General features: G+C 34.8%; 2 protein-coding genes across 2 annotated transcripts in view; both read right to left on the bottom strand.

Moving 5' to 3' along the window:
- Window positions 1–14,172, bottom strand: part of LOC128988723 (protein gustavus) — a 222,694-nt gene that overhangs the window by 195,995 nt on the left and 12,527 nt on the right. The gene's annotated exons all lie outside the window — the stretch shown is intronic.
- Window positions 8,469–12,496, bottom strand: LOC128989205 (uncharacterized). Its single transcript, XM_054411077.1, has 2 exons — window positions 12,406–12,496; window positions 8,469–8,851 (listed from the first exon to the last, which is right to left on the bottom strand). Exons 1-2 carry the CDS (start codon window positions 12,494–12,496, stop codon window positions 8,469–8,471), a joined length of 474 nt encoding a protein of 157 aa, XP_054267052.1.

The following is a 14,172-nucleotide window of genomic DNA, read 5'->3' as shown; positions in this document are numbered from 1 at the left end:
TTCATGTGGTTCGGATTCCACTATAAACTGTAGGTCCTTTAGTTGCCATTGTCTATATGAGCTATTAATTAACAGCTGTGTCTAAGGAATATGTCGACCTTAGTCACTAACAATCCTACAAGATCGCCTCACTCATCCTCATCTTCATTCATACTTGGCTTAAAATACCTACTTTGTAAAGTCGCCATTTCATTGAAAAGTATTAAAGTAAATCTTAAAATATCTGCTTTCATCTTGCACACTTATTGTATCATTAAACTCATTGCGTACAACGAGGAAACTCGACGATGTCAAAGTTTGAGAGTAAAGGACGCAAACTAGGTAAATATTGGTATTTCCGAGCCGTCGCCTGTTGTCATAACCAACACTTGAAGCGTTTATTCAACGTTAGTTATACACAGTGAGGGTTTCTTGGTGATAGTGCAACGTGGGTCAATAACTAAAAAGATTAAGGAATTTTTGGAATTTAAAAGAGAAGAAGTTTTTGGAGACAACTTCTCAGTATAATTAAAATAAAATATCAAATTTTCGATTGGTTAATTTTTGAAAGAATTGTGCAAACAATCAAAAACGTACCGGGAAAAGTCACTTAAGGTCCTAGTGATGAATTATTTTCATGTCAATCCTCTTAGAATAAATGATTCTTATTCTCATACATACTCCACATAGAACATACCGCTCCAATTTCCAGTCTGTAGGTGTTACTGTGATGTTTGGATTTCCTGAAGCAAGTTAAGCTGTCCATGGACTTACTACCACTATGTGGCGTGCTATAAACATTTGTGTCCACTATGGGATAAATACGATTTTCCTGAGTATGCCTAACTCTTTATCTTCTGAGTAGAGTATGAAATCTGCACTACAGTAGACGCCTTTTGAGTCTATGTATCTTTATATTTATATTTGCATAAGCAGCGTTTACAAAGTTATGGTTACATTACGTACATAACCAATAATTACTCTGCCACACTAAAAAAGTATGTTGTTTGAGTCTCTTCTTCCAATTTCAGTCCAACCTTGATTTGCAGTTCAAAATAGACTTTGCTAAGCCATGTATTCAAGCCCGTACAACTAGCTATGGCCAGCCAGCGATGCAGTAAGAGCCAAATACAGAGAAACGAATCAGGAATGAAGCGTTGAACTGAGCTGACCTTGAGTCGTCACCGTCTGATACACGGACCTTCAAACAAAACACTTCACGCCTCACGACCGACCCGGCACACCGAGACATGGTGTATACTGGCCCTTCGTAACAAATTTATCAAAGAAACTCTCTCTAACAGCTGACCAACTGATCAAGAAACTCTCTCTTACAGCTGACCAACTGATCAAGAAACTCTCTCTAACAGCTGACCAACTGATCATGAAATCCTCTCTAACAGCTGACCAAATGATTGAGATACTCTCTCTAACAGCTGACCAACTGATCAAGAAACTCTCTCTTACAGCTGACCAACTGATCAAGAAACTCTCTCTAACAGCTGACCAACTGATAATGAAATCCTCTCTAACAGCTGACCAAATGATTGAGAAACTCTCTCTAACAGCTGACCAACTGATCAAGAAACTCTCTCTAACAGTTGACCAACTGATCAAGAAACTCTCTCTAACAGCTGACCAACTGATCAAGAAACTCTCCTCTCTAACTTCAATAACTACTGCTCAATTAATCCTGCTGACCAATTGATTGAGACACCTTGTCTAACTGTTGACCAACTGTTCAAGTAAATCCTCCTCTATTACTGCTAACCTATTGATCAAGATATCATCACTAACTTCTGAACAAGTTCTAGTTCCATTGTATACCTCTTCAAAAAATAAAAGAAAATGGAAATTCAGTTGTATCAAAAAATATGTCAAACACAAACAATAGATTGGTCAATCCAAAGTGTAATGTAAAAAAATTCTTCAAGGGGGGTTTGTATTAATGGACTACTAAATAAATAAAAATTCGTGTTAAAAGATCACGCCCTATTTCAGATTACATAAATAGAACTATGCTTGAACTATCATGACCGGTTATTAACAAGACTACAAAATATGTTCCATAATTGAACCAACTTATTTTTCCTACGTACTTAATCAATCACAAGTGATTTAAAAACAAGTGTATTGTTAAAAGCGCGTGGTTTTTCTATCACATATGTGCGTGATAGAGTTGTTCTACATATTGGACTTAACTGAATACGTGACGTTGTGCCAACGTAAAAAACAAACAGTAATCTCGTTTTTATACAACTCGTCACAGTTTTAACAGTTTACTATCTCATACACTAAATATTAATAGTATAGTTTCCCATGCGGTTGTTAACTGATAAGGTAGAACAATTCCTATTTATTATTTTATGACACCTTTTGTTAAACTGGTGTAACATAACTGTAAAGCATTAAGCGACGTCAAGTTGTAACTATACTCCTCATATTTAAGGGTATCTTTTATATTGAAGCCATACATAATTTTAGCATAACCATTTAAGAACAACAAAGTTTGACTTTAATCGTGTAGCATATACTGCATTGTTAAGTACCTGCGTTTAAGACAAATTAATTGTTTACAAATTATTAAAAAAACACAATGTTTAACCAACATTGCTTAGCTATATATTTAAAGGGATTCTTCACCAGAAGGTGTAGCTTAAAATATTTTAAAATAATTATAAATAAAAGCCCTGTATATTAAAACCGTCGGTGAAGATAATACTTGAGGAACAGCTAAAACACTATTCAATATTTAAACAAAATTAACTGCAAAGTAAGTCAACATACGAAGGCGTAGTGTAAATTAACGAAAAGTGATCTTAAATATAAACACTTCGAAAGCTTTCTGTACGTATAAATTAATTAGGTGGGTAGACGATTCGCTGCTTATGGTGCTATGTTGCTTCTTCAAATCTGAAGGTTGCAGGTTCAAACCCACACGTTCTTCATTCAGTGCCTAAATGTCATTTGTCTTTGGACTATCAAGTAATTGCTATCTTACAAAATGTCGACGTTAAACCAGTTTTACGGTTTGGACCGCAAAGGTTCAGCAAACAAAATTTGAAATGAGATAAAAATAAAGACTTGTCAGAAAGGATAATATTTGAGGAAATGTTACGATGAAATGTAAGACATCACAACGGGACTGTCTGAGAAGCTGAGGCGTTGACCCATCTGGCAGACCGCTACATTCACAGTGCATTGTGCAACACACTGCAGTCAACCTGTCAGCCGTCAATTTTTTTCTGGGGTTATTACGTGTTATTAAGTTTGGTAAAAAAACAAAGGTTAAGTTTTCTTAAACGATTCGGGACCTGGAATACGATCCCGTCCTCGAAAAAATATTGAGAATAGCACACAAACTTAGCATAGTCTGTAAATTCGCTAGAAAACTACACTGAGAACTGTAAACTGTAGTATTTCAAATAATAAAAAAAACTAACAAAGGGTAGGCGAACGCAACGGACTCGTTTGCAAGTTGGTTTCAATGAGAACTCACGTGAATTTGCCAGCTTTGTCTAAGTTTTAGGGGATTTCACCTAGGATGAGACCCTAGATCCCAAAACGTCGTCAACACTTTATTTTTTACTAATCGTGAGGGAAATTGTCCGCAACAATTCCCTGAACATGAACCTCCCTGAACATGAACCTCCAGTTAACACTCAATGCTATAACATAAAACGACTACCTCCATGTACTCTTAATTTAACTTTGGGTGATTCTGTGTTAGTTTGTGAAATGAATAAAGTAACTTTGTTCATCCTGAACGACCGGAACATTTCATGCACATTGCAAGGAATAAATTATGACCTGCTTTGAAAAATACTTATTATAATGGTTCTTAGAATAAAATAAAATAAACTTTTGCTTTTAAGATATTTTATAGGGTATCATTATTGAGTTTTTTACAAAACTGAGTAGATTAGTAGGAAGTTAAGAGTATAAGTTAATTACCAATAGTGGAAAATTTATTAAATGGATGAAAAAGTACTTTTAGCGAATTTCCCTATAGGGAAGTAGCTATTACCGTAGGTGGCACGGTAAGACCTAGACCCGGGACCGATTTACTTTTTCATTTTGATGTCCCCAGAGGCCAAAAACACCATTTGTTCAAATTTTTATATATGTATATATATATATATATATATATATATATATATATATATATATATATATACGTCCGTGAACGCGATAACTTGAGTTATTTTTGTCCGATTTTGATGAAATTTGGTTTAAAGGTGTAAAGCGGGATAAACTTGAATGAGTTCGCGAACCAGCACGATCGGACCATGAGAACGGGGCTTTACGGGGGGTTTTATGGGGTAAAAATTGGTTTTTCTCACATTTGACCCTCAAAACACAAAGTTTTCCGATTTCTCTTTAGACCTTTTTAAAGAGCTTAAAAAAACAAATAATTTAGTATATCAAAGTGTTTTTGTACGGTTATTGGTAACGTAGAAAATTAAAAAAAGGGTAAATGAAAAATTCCCATGTTATTCTTATGGAGAATATTGAAAATGTTGTAGTTTGTTTGTTTATGGATATATTTTGATCAAATTTGGCAAATTTATTTATTTTATACTAAGCTATTAGTATTTTACTAAAACAAACTTTATTAGTTTTAGTTTCCTTGTGGCAGCAATTTAATTGAAAATCATTCAGATGGAAATTCGCTTAGTCGGCAGGTTTGCTGCGGCGGGGGTATTTTCATCAAAATCGCATTATAATAAATGTAACTCTGAAAATTGCATTGCATAATCAAATACAATAACGGTACTAAAATCGATGATAATACTTCATGTTAAGCCTACCTAATGATAGGGACAAACCCTGTCAGGTTGAAAACCTTACAACTCATCTATCTTTTTTACTTGGAAGTCTTTCTAAAGAGATTACTACAAATGATGATTTTATTACGGTTTGTTTGTCAGATATCTATGTTACACACGTCATGCCTAACGGTAGGGTAGTTATTAATGCATTAAACAAAAGACACTGTTATCCCACTAGTTCACTGGATTGAAAAACATTTCCTTTTTCGTCGTAGCTTATTAAAACTACGTCGAAACTTTTTTCTTGTAGTAAAACAGAATTAGCCAATTCTTATGTTTGAAATACGTTTTTAACTCTGATCTTTTTTAATTAGATGTTTATTAAATACATAAGTAATTGCATTTTCGTAATGTATTTTCACAAACAGTCAATATTAACCATGCTTTATTCTTAAAATGAACTATTTTGAAAAGGGGCATCTCAACCTCGGGTAAAACTTGGCGCATATAAACACACTCTAGGGAACGATTTCTCATTTTATGAGGTTATTTAACACCATTGCGTGCCGAACTTGGGCATAATATCACTACAACTGGGAAATTGTAGTGACAAACGTGTATTAAAGGGACGTATTATATTGTGATTTCCAAAAATATATAATTTTTAATAATATAAAGGTAATATAAAGATATAGTCTTTATGCTATAACCTGTCACCTAAGTCATGACCCTCCGTGTACAAGGGGACTGCCCAAGGGTTGAAGTCCTGTACAACTATTGCATATTCAGGCTTATAAAGTTAAAACAATCGAATTCGTTTGAGAAATTTCGGAGTACCTAATCCATAATAATAATTACGAGGTGTTAGCCCGTCCTACGTACGGTAATTCAGTAGTCAGTTAAAACCGTGTACAATTCAGATCAGCTAGTTTACACATATAAAGACAAAGTTTCTTGCAGTTTTAATGTGAAAAATCATCTTGTAAACAAATGTTGTGTGACCAAATATTTTTTTATTCCATCATAGGCCTATACGATATGCATTTTAAATCCGATAATTTTACAATAAAACAGCAATTCTGCAATTTTTACGATGTGAAAAGCGCTGAAGTGAGATTTGCAGCCGATTCGCACAGACGCACACTGATTATAAGTAGGCCTACAGTAGAGAGAGTAATAGTCAATTGAGAAGTATGGTATAGAGTATAGACCTGGTCAACGATCCACCTTCCATAGCATATCTGCCTCTTCCATAATTATTATCACCACAATACAACTACTATACACAATTTCCAGTACGTCTGAATGAAACGACCTAAAATAAAACGATAATATCCAATACAATTCACAGTACACATAATTTAACTTTGGTGTCTTAACATCAAAAGTAATCGTCACACCTATCTTTTATATCAATTTCACTGCATTAATTGCTAAATAAATAAGTGTAAACAAAGAAAAGTAAAAACAATAACAGTTTGTTTTGAAACAGCTGTTTGGTTCAAGTAACATTCATTTGAAAAAAAGAACTGGTCACATGTAGCAGGAATATAAAAAGTAAACACGCTAGTAAAGCTAATGACGTAATTGTCAATGTTTATTATCCATACCGTTATCAGTTATATCCTTAATAATTACCCACCCTCATTGAATAAGTGTACATCGTAATTTCCCATATTAGTTAATTTAAACTACAATATATTCATAGTTGAAATAAAAGTGATATTTTCACGTTTGGGGGCGCTGATAGGCACCACCAAACGTAACCACACTGAACACGATTTCATAAAAGGATGGTTTGTCTAATTGCAGTATCCTAGGTCAATGTTGACGTTGTGTTCAATCTATGTCATCCATCTGTTTATCTTTGTATAAAACCCGGCTGAGGTTGTGGTGGTAATTTAAAATCGTGATTCCTGATTATTCTTGATCTTCTTTTTATGACATCAATATTTCCGGGCCTAATCCAAACAAAGTTAAAGCAGACAAACATTAATTGTAAACAAAAAGCTACCATGAAGAATTAAAACATGTAAACATTGTTATTTTTCTATTCTTTCCTCGAAAAGTGGAATAGTAAAATAATTTACATTTATCCTTTTTTATTAAGACTCGTGTTCAGAGCCTCGATTTGTTCTCTGGTTTAATTAATTTTGGTCTAAACTATTTTAAACTGTGGTCTAATTATCTCTACTAATCTTACTTATTTCCTATAATTAATGACAAAATAAGAGTAAATAAAATAACCTCATAGTTCCATAGTTAATATTTAACCAGCTGTTAGTTAAAACAAATTATATTGCTCTAAAACAAATCGAGGATTACAAAGATTGCTTTAAAAAAATAATTTTAACATCCTAGTATTTTACTGTGTATAATTTAATTAATATGTCATCCTCTTACAGAAGAATTGAACGTATCAATGATTTGCATTACACATAGTATAAATAAGTCAACCCTAAGTATTACTTTATATTTTTATCCAAATGCTGAATTTGTGACCCAAAACCTGAATGTTCACAGCTGTTATGTTAAGCAAATTATTTTATGCCAAAAGCTAGTTTAGAATCTTAGCGTCGGCTGCTAGACTTTTTAAAAACTAAAACTTAATTTCTAAAAAACTGGGACCCTAAACTAAATTTATGGCTTCGACATTCCCTAGTTCTCAAAATTATCTTTCTTTCAACACAAAAATCATGAAAATCCGTCGAGTGGTTGATTCAGAATCGTGAAATAAAAAAACACTGTTTCGTTTTAATATTATAGATTATAGTAGGTAAGGTAAAATGGTATTGTAATACATACAACTTACTCAACTTAACATTAATTAGAACAGTGTCAAACTCTAAAACTCTTGTGAATTGCCCATTATTCAAACTAATTACTTATGTAAAAATTGTAAAAAGTTAAAAATTATTAAAATTATTCGTTGGGGCCCTTCATCCCTACTAAGTTCACTAAGTCTATTTTCAATAACACAGGCTGGATTGCATCGATTTTAAGAAAGAAAAATGAATTTCATAAGTAGGCTAGTTTCATTTATCATGTACGTATCTTGAGTTATGGATGAACTATAGGGGCAACAATAAAAACTCTAGTTTATTAGCGCACTTCAGAACAACAGAGTTTCGAAAGCACATTTTTGATTATACCACCGCCATTTAGGAGCAAAAGGACAGACGTTTATGAGATAGGTAGATATTTGAATAGAATTAAAACATATTTCAGTAATAAAAGTGATTCTTTAAATGTTAGAACAAAACTGTATTTTTATTATCATAGAAAAATGTAAACATAAACATTTTACAGATGTTTCAGATAATTGTTAATATTATAAATTAGAAGCCAGGTATAATTAAAATATATTACAGTCTTCCCCTCTAAAAAGAGAACAACAGGTTGAAGTCTTGGTGTAGAAAACTCATAACTGATACTTGTGTGGTGTAGGCAATTGGCTTCAGTTGTTTTTTCTTCTTTTTTTCGCTGGAGCAGGTGTATAGCTGTGTATGTAATAGCTTACTGGAGTCGTTGAATAGTAGTAGGTTTTGTCTGGAACTGGAGTAGAGTATTCAAAATGACCAGGAGCGGGAGTTAAATACTGAACAGGAGGGAAATCAACTAGGGGTTTTAGAATTGACGTGGTCGATTTGTAGCCGTCGGAAACTGCTGTTGGAGCTGGAATGGAATACTCGTAGCTCACTGTCGGGGGAGAAGAAGTTAATTACACATTGGCTTAAATGGTTTTACCGGGGCAGGAGGTACATATTCATAGCTAACTGCAGGCACTGTTGTTGAATACTTAGTCTTCAGTGGAGTTGGAGTAGAATGTTCAGAGTATGGGGGGGCAAAAGTCATGTACTGGACTGGTTTCAGTGGTACCATCGGTGTTTTTAGAACTGTCGGCACTACAGGTTTCACAGCTGGGTAAGAGTACTCGTAACAGACAGCCGAGGCGGGTGGTATGTAAGTTACAGGTCTCAATGGCATTTTGTGGGTTATTAGTTGAACTGGAACTGCAGAGTAGCCGTAGCTCACAAGTTTGGCAGAGGGTGGTGGAGGTGGCAGGGAGCATGTTAAAGCAGGCTTCACTGATGGAGGAGCTAGGGTGGAAGTGGATACTGTAGTTGAGAATCTAAGGGAATTGTCAGTTTTTGCAACCAATCTCGACCAAGTAATGGATTAATAATAATGTCAACTACAAACAAGTTCCGGTTTGTAGATTTGTTGTTGTACCATACCTCAACTTTGGCGACACCCAAAGGTTTAAAGATTTCACCGGTAACTGTTTTAAATGATGTTGATGTTGGCTGAAGAGTTCTGTTAGAGTAAACTTTTTGAAGGTCTTTGTTATTGATTATAGTTACTGGACTCCCAGTGTCGATTTCAAAGGTAAGCTTACCTTTTCAATGTTCAGTGTTGTCGTGAATTTTTCCGTTGGTGAAGTAGTGGAGGTAATACAGACAGGAACGATTCTTCCAATAGAAAACTTATCGTGTTCTATGTCTTCTTGAATTATGGTATTTACCTTGCGATGACTTGATTTTGTTAAGGTTGATATGCAAACTTTTAAGATATGACCATGGTTATGGCATAAACTACAAAGTAAGGTGTTAATGTCCCTGTCGCACGACTTTGCCATGTGGTTACTCTCACCACAACGCACACATAGTCCTGCAATTCCAAGGCGCTCATAAAACTTCTTACGATTATTTTGACTTTGTTTTGCTGATGTGTTATCACAATCATAGTTTTTTGTACGAAAAACTCTAGAAACTTTATTCATTGAATCAGTTCCATGAAATGTTTTGCAACCTTTTTTTGATGCTTCAAGAGTCAGAGCCTGTTCATACGAACCTTCAAAAGTCAATTCTGGATGCTGAAGAATCTTTTCACTGATTGTTTCATCTCGTAATCCTCGAATGAATTGTGCACGTAAAAACAAATCGATCACTGAAGATTCACAAGAAGGACGGTTGAAGTTGCATGTGAATGTAAGTCTTCTTAGTGCAGCTACAAATTTAGATATGGACTCTGTCGGACTTTGAACACGTGATAGAAAAGTAGGGCCTATGTTGTTGCACAAAAACATTGGGTTTTGGACATAAATGTTTTTCAGCTATTTTAATCAATTCGTCGTAGCTTTTGTTTGGTGGTAGGTCTGGAGATACAAGACTACCTAGTAGTTGATAATGTTTTGGTCCAATACAATTGATCAATATTCTTGCTTTGATTTGTTGTACTTCATCTTCGTTTCCTGTAATGTTTTTCAAACGAAAGTAATTTTCAAGTCGTTGTCTATATGAATTGAAATCTTTAAGATCTTCATCAAATGAATCGAAATTGAATTATGTGATTCCGTTCTGGGGTGTTGAAGGTTTAAATTCTGTGCATGGGTTTGTGTGATTTCATTAATCTTGTTCAAAAGTATAGCCTGTTGTTGAACAAACGTTGATAAAATTGTTGAAAGGTCTTCAGTCATGATAGTATGTTAGTTTCCGTGTGTATGTTTATCCTGTAGAAAAGTGTATGAGTCATTAAAAATTCCGTCCTCGTCGCCACTAAAACTTCTTTCAGTAACAAAAGTGATTCTTTAAATGTTAGAACAAAACTGTATTTTTACTATCATAGAAAAATGTAAACATAAACATTTTACAGATGTTTCAGATAATTGTTAATATTATAAATTATAAGCCAGGTATAATTGAAATATATTACAAGAATACTATAACAAATCTCAGCACAAAATTGTCTGAAAAATGCACAAAATAAAAATATCTGACACAAACACCACGGGTCTAGTGAACCATTTAGGATCGCACAACCCAAAATATCACAAGACCAATCAGTTTAAACAGGAAAGGAACGGTTTGTGCTTAACGAAGGAGACAGAGGCGGAATTGGATTAGGATGCAAAACACGAAGCAACAAGACAAAGCCATGTTGTGAGCGAACTGCGAACATTGTCACAGACAAATGACGAGCAGTCGTGCGTGGCGAGGGCAGGGCCTACTAGGTCGTGCAATTATTGCGCCAAAGAGTTCCTTAATTGCGCCAAGCCATCAAAGGGTCCCAAAAATGTTCCTCAGTTGCGCCAAGCCCAATCCCTGGTAAGGGTGAGTTGCCGGCAGAAGGAATACTGTAACCTTGTTTAGTGTCATCCTAAACTATCCTAACCTAACCTAACTACTAACTTAACATAACCTTACTTACTTAATTATACAGTCAAAGAGGGCTGCCACTTGCGGCCCAGTTGACGAACTTGTCGGGAGTTATCGGGTTGTACCCTGGAGTAGTTTGCGCAATTCAGGAATACCCGACTACCTGACTCAGGTCAGTTGGCGCAATTAATGCCCAACCACAAGGCCTACCAGACAAACTATGAGATTCTACAGCCACTCCGGTCATTATGTAGTTTGATTGATTCAAATACCCTTATGCATCTGGAATTAAAGGTGTCGCCACCATAATGCGTTTAAGGTTAACATCTGCAAAGCCATGCTTATCAGACTAAAATTGACCTTTATGTAGTCGATTTGTGTGTTTCCCCAAATTTTACGGGGTTATAGAAAAACCTTTCAAACCTGTTGTAATTCGATATAAATAAAGCTAGCCGCTGTCACCGTCTTGAATGTGAAATCCGATGAGTTCATGCGATACGAATAAACGTGTTTCACTATTATGACTACCTATTGTTAAATTGAATAAAACTTGTTAAGCCCCTGATAAAACAAAAAAAAAACATGCAATAACAACAAAACTATAGAACCGTTGACATGATACAGGAAATCGCAGGTCCATGGGGAATATCTATCCTCTTTGTGTTAATGTCTAGTAACTAAAATTCGACTACATTCCAGTATCAGATTTCAACGATTTTACTACCAATTTAAAGAGTTTAAAGTGAAGTTTCGCCAAAAATTAATGATGAATGAAGACACAACTTCACAATTAATTGTCGTGTAACACACATTGAACACTATCGAATTAGGATCCAAAGGCTAATTAATTAAAAGTTTTAGTCAAACACGTTAGGTTAGTAGTTTGTTTTTAAATGTAAGTGCTTTTCCACGACTGTAAGAAAAACAATGTAGAGAGTAGATTGTTCCACATATAGGCTTACGCTAGAGCAACACATAGGCTATACATTTAGACGCTGAGAATATTCAAGAAATAATTTTAACTTTTCGATATCCTAATGAAGAGATTTTACCGATCGTAGTGGGGTGGCTACCGTGATACCAGCCACACTTGACTGCACACTAGTCTCGCCCATTACTTTGCTGGCCCAATATATATGCAAATACCTCCGTTCGTCTCCGTTAACCCGTTAAATGTATTCTCCGTGCTTACAAACTTACGTCCCGCTTATAAACATGGTCGTCTTCAATCATTTCGTCATCGAACTCCAGATTTATAGTACAGAACTAAGATTAAAACGCACCTTCTTCAAAACAAAATCGATCTTCGATTTGAAACAAAGCAATTTAACTGGCGACCATTTCACATCAGCAGGAGCGAATGCAAACCCCAAAACACGTAATTGATTATTTATTTGACTTTTTCGACATAATCGTCAACTGATTACACAATACAAGGCCGTGCACGGGTTGTGATTCATTTATACACCGGGCTATATGATAAGCAGATCCTATACAGGGTGATTGGCCAGTGCCAGACATCTCGTAACCAGGGCTGAAGAGGACTTTCACAGTGACGGGGTCAAGGGCCCGCAGCTCTTCAAACATGGTCCGACTTGTTGAAACTTGCATTTTTCCGATGTTTCAGCTGAAAATAAAGTAGGGAAAGATTGAAAAAACGGAGACTTGTGTACCTTTTGCGACCAAAATCCTTGGACGGGATTGAGAAGAAAATGAAGCCAGGTAAAGTTTACAGATTTGACAGAAGTTCAATTTCATATATTGTATTCTTCTGGTATAATCCTCCTATCATAATCCGTATCTTGAACTCAAGCTATCTAACACATAAACAAAGGACGACACAGCAGGCGTACTTCAAATACCGTACATCGAAATGCGAAATAAAAACCAATTGGAGATAAATACAACTAAGCCATATACAGGGTATCTTGCAACCATATGAACAAACTTTAGTCACGCATGTCAAAAGAAACAAAAAATATAATATAACATGTGTCCCATCTCATTCCGTTTTCGGTATGTCTGTCTGTATGTGATTTTTACAAAAACATTCACAACTCCTTAGTATGGTAACTGTTTGAGCTACAGCGTGTAGATACTGTAAAAATGTTTAGAGTATAATATTGATCGCTTGTGCAAAATATTAATAAAAACTTTATGACAGTTTTTCAGTTATTCTTTTTAGAACTAAGCTTATAAGATATCGTTGTAGGCTAATCTGCATGAAATCCACTTAATTGTCTTGCAAAATGTTGTCAAATTCAAGTTCAAGAGTATTTATTCATATTTTGTACAAACATACTGGTCAATTAGATAAATATTAGTACAGAATGACAATGCTGTAGCTCAAACAATTAAGGAGTTATGAATGTTTTATTTAAAACTAGAAGAGTACCCGTCCTTCGTACGGGGTTGGAATATAAGTATAAAATGCTTATTGCAGTTATACTCAAGCTTTGCGTTTGCAATAAGGGAGGACACAGTTTGATAAAATTTGCTTTTTTAAATTTACAGTATTCTATAGTATGACACATCTACCATAGCCATAATGTTCAACCACTTCACCTAAACAATAGAGAAAAAAATTATCAACAATTCGCAAAATATCACAAATTATTCATGAAATGAAAAACATAAACATAACTGTAAACAATCCTACTTTGACAGTTCTCAAATTGCGAATCACAGTTTTTTGTTGCTGCTTAGTTCAAATTAGCTGTTTTCATAAATGCAAAAAAATATAGTGCTGCACCCTGTTGGTAAATCATATAACTTTTTAATGCTTTTCCATATCATAGAACCAACTTTTTGGTTGAAACAGCTGACTATTTTTTTAAATTCCCTTTAAATATGAATACTCATAAGGTTAACATGGGAAATTACAGAGCCACTGGGGCGGAGCCCGAAAGGATTTTTGAGATAAGAATATTCCTATATGTTAATCGGGAATGTTAGCTATCATCATGCCAAATTTCAGCCCAATCCGTCCAGTGGTTTATGCGTGATTGAACTTCAAACACACAAACAAACAAACAAATAAACACACAAACTTTCACATTAGTATGATCACATTCTGCAGATAGACCGAAAACGGAATTAGATAGAACACATGTTATATTACATTTTGTTTCTTTTGACATGCTGAATAACGTGACAAAGTTTGTTCATATGTTTGCAAGACACCCTGTACAACTATATCAATCTCGAGGTAATAAAACGAGTGAAAATACTATGATGTACCGTACGTCCGAAATCAAATCACC

The sequence above is a fragment of the Macrosteles quadrilineatus genome, unplaced genomic scaffold, assembly GCF_028750875.1.
Source record: "Macrosteles quadrilineatus isolate MER2022 unplaced genomic scaffold, UCM_ALF_1.0 Scaffold_3__2_contigs__length_128488019, whole genome shotgun sequence".
Lineage (NCBI taxonomy): Eukaryota > Metazoa > Arthropoda > Insecta > Hemiptera > Cicadellidae > Macrosteles > Macrosteles quadrilineatus.
This window is presented reverse-complemented; position numbering and strand designations above follow the sequence as displayed.

Bases quoted from the DNA above. Each gene is read 5' to 3' on its own strand.
- LOC128989205 (XM_054411077.1), bottom strand. From the start codon at position 12,496: ATGTTTGAAGAGCTGCGGGCCCTTGACCCCGTCACTGTGAAAGTCCTC. The intron at 8,852-12,405 runs GTATAGGATCTG...CTTCCACCCTAG, and splicing joins TGGCACTGGCCAATCACCCT to CTCCTCCATCAGTGAAGCCT.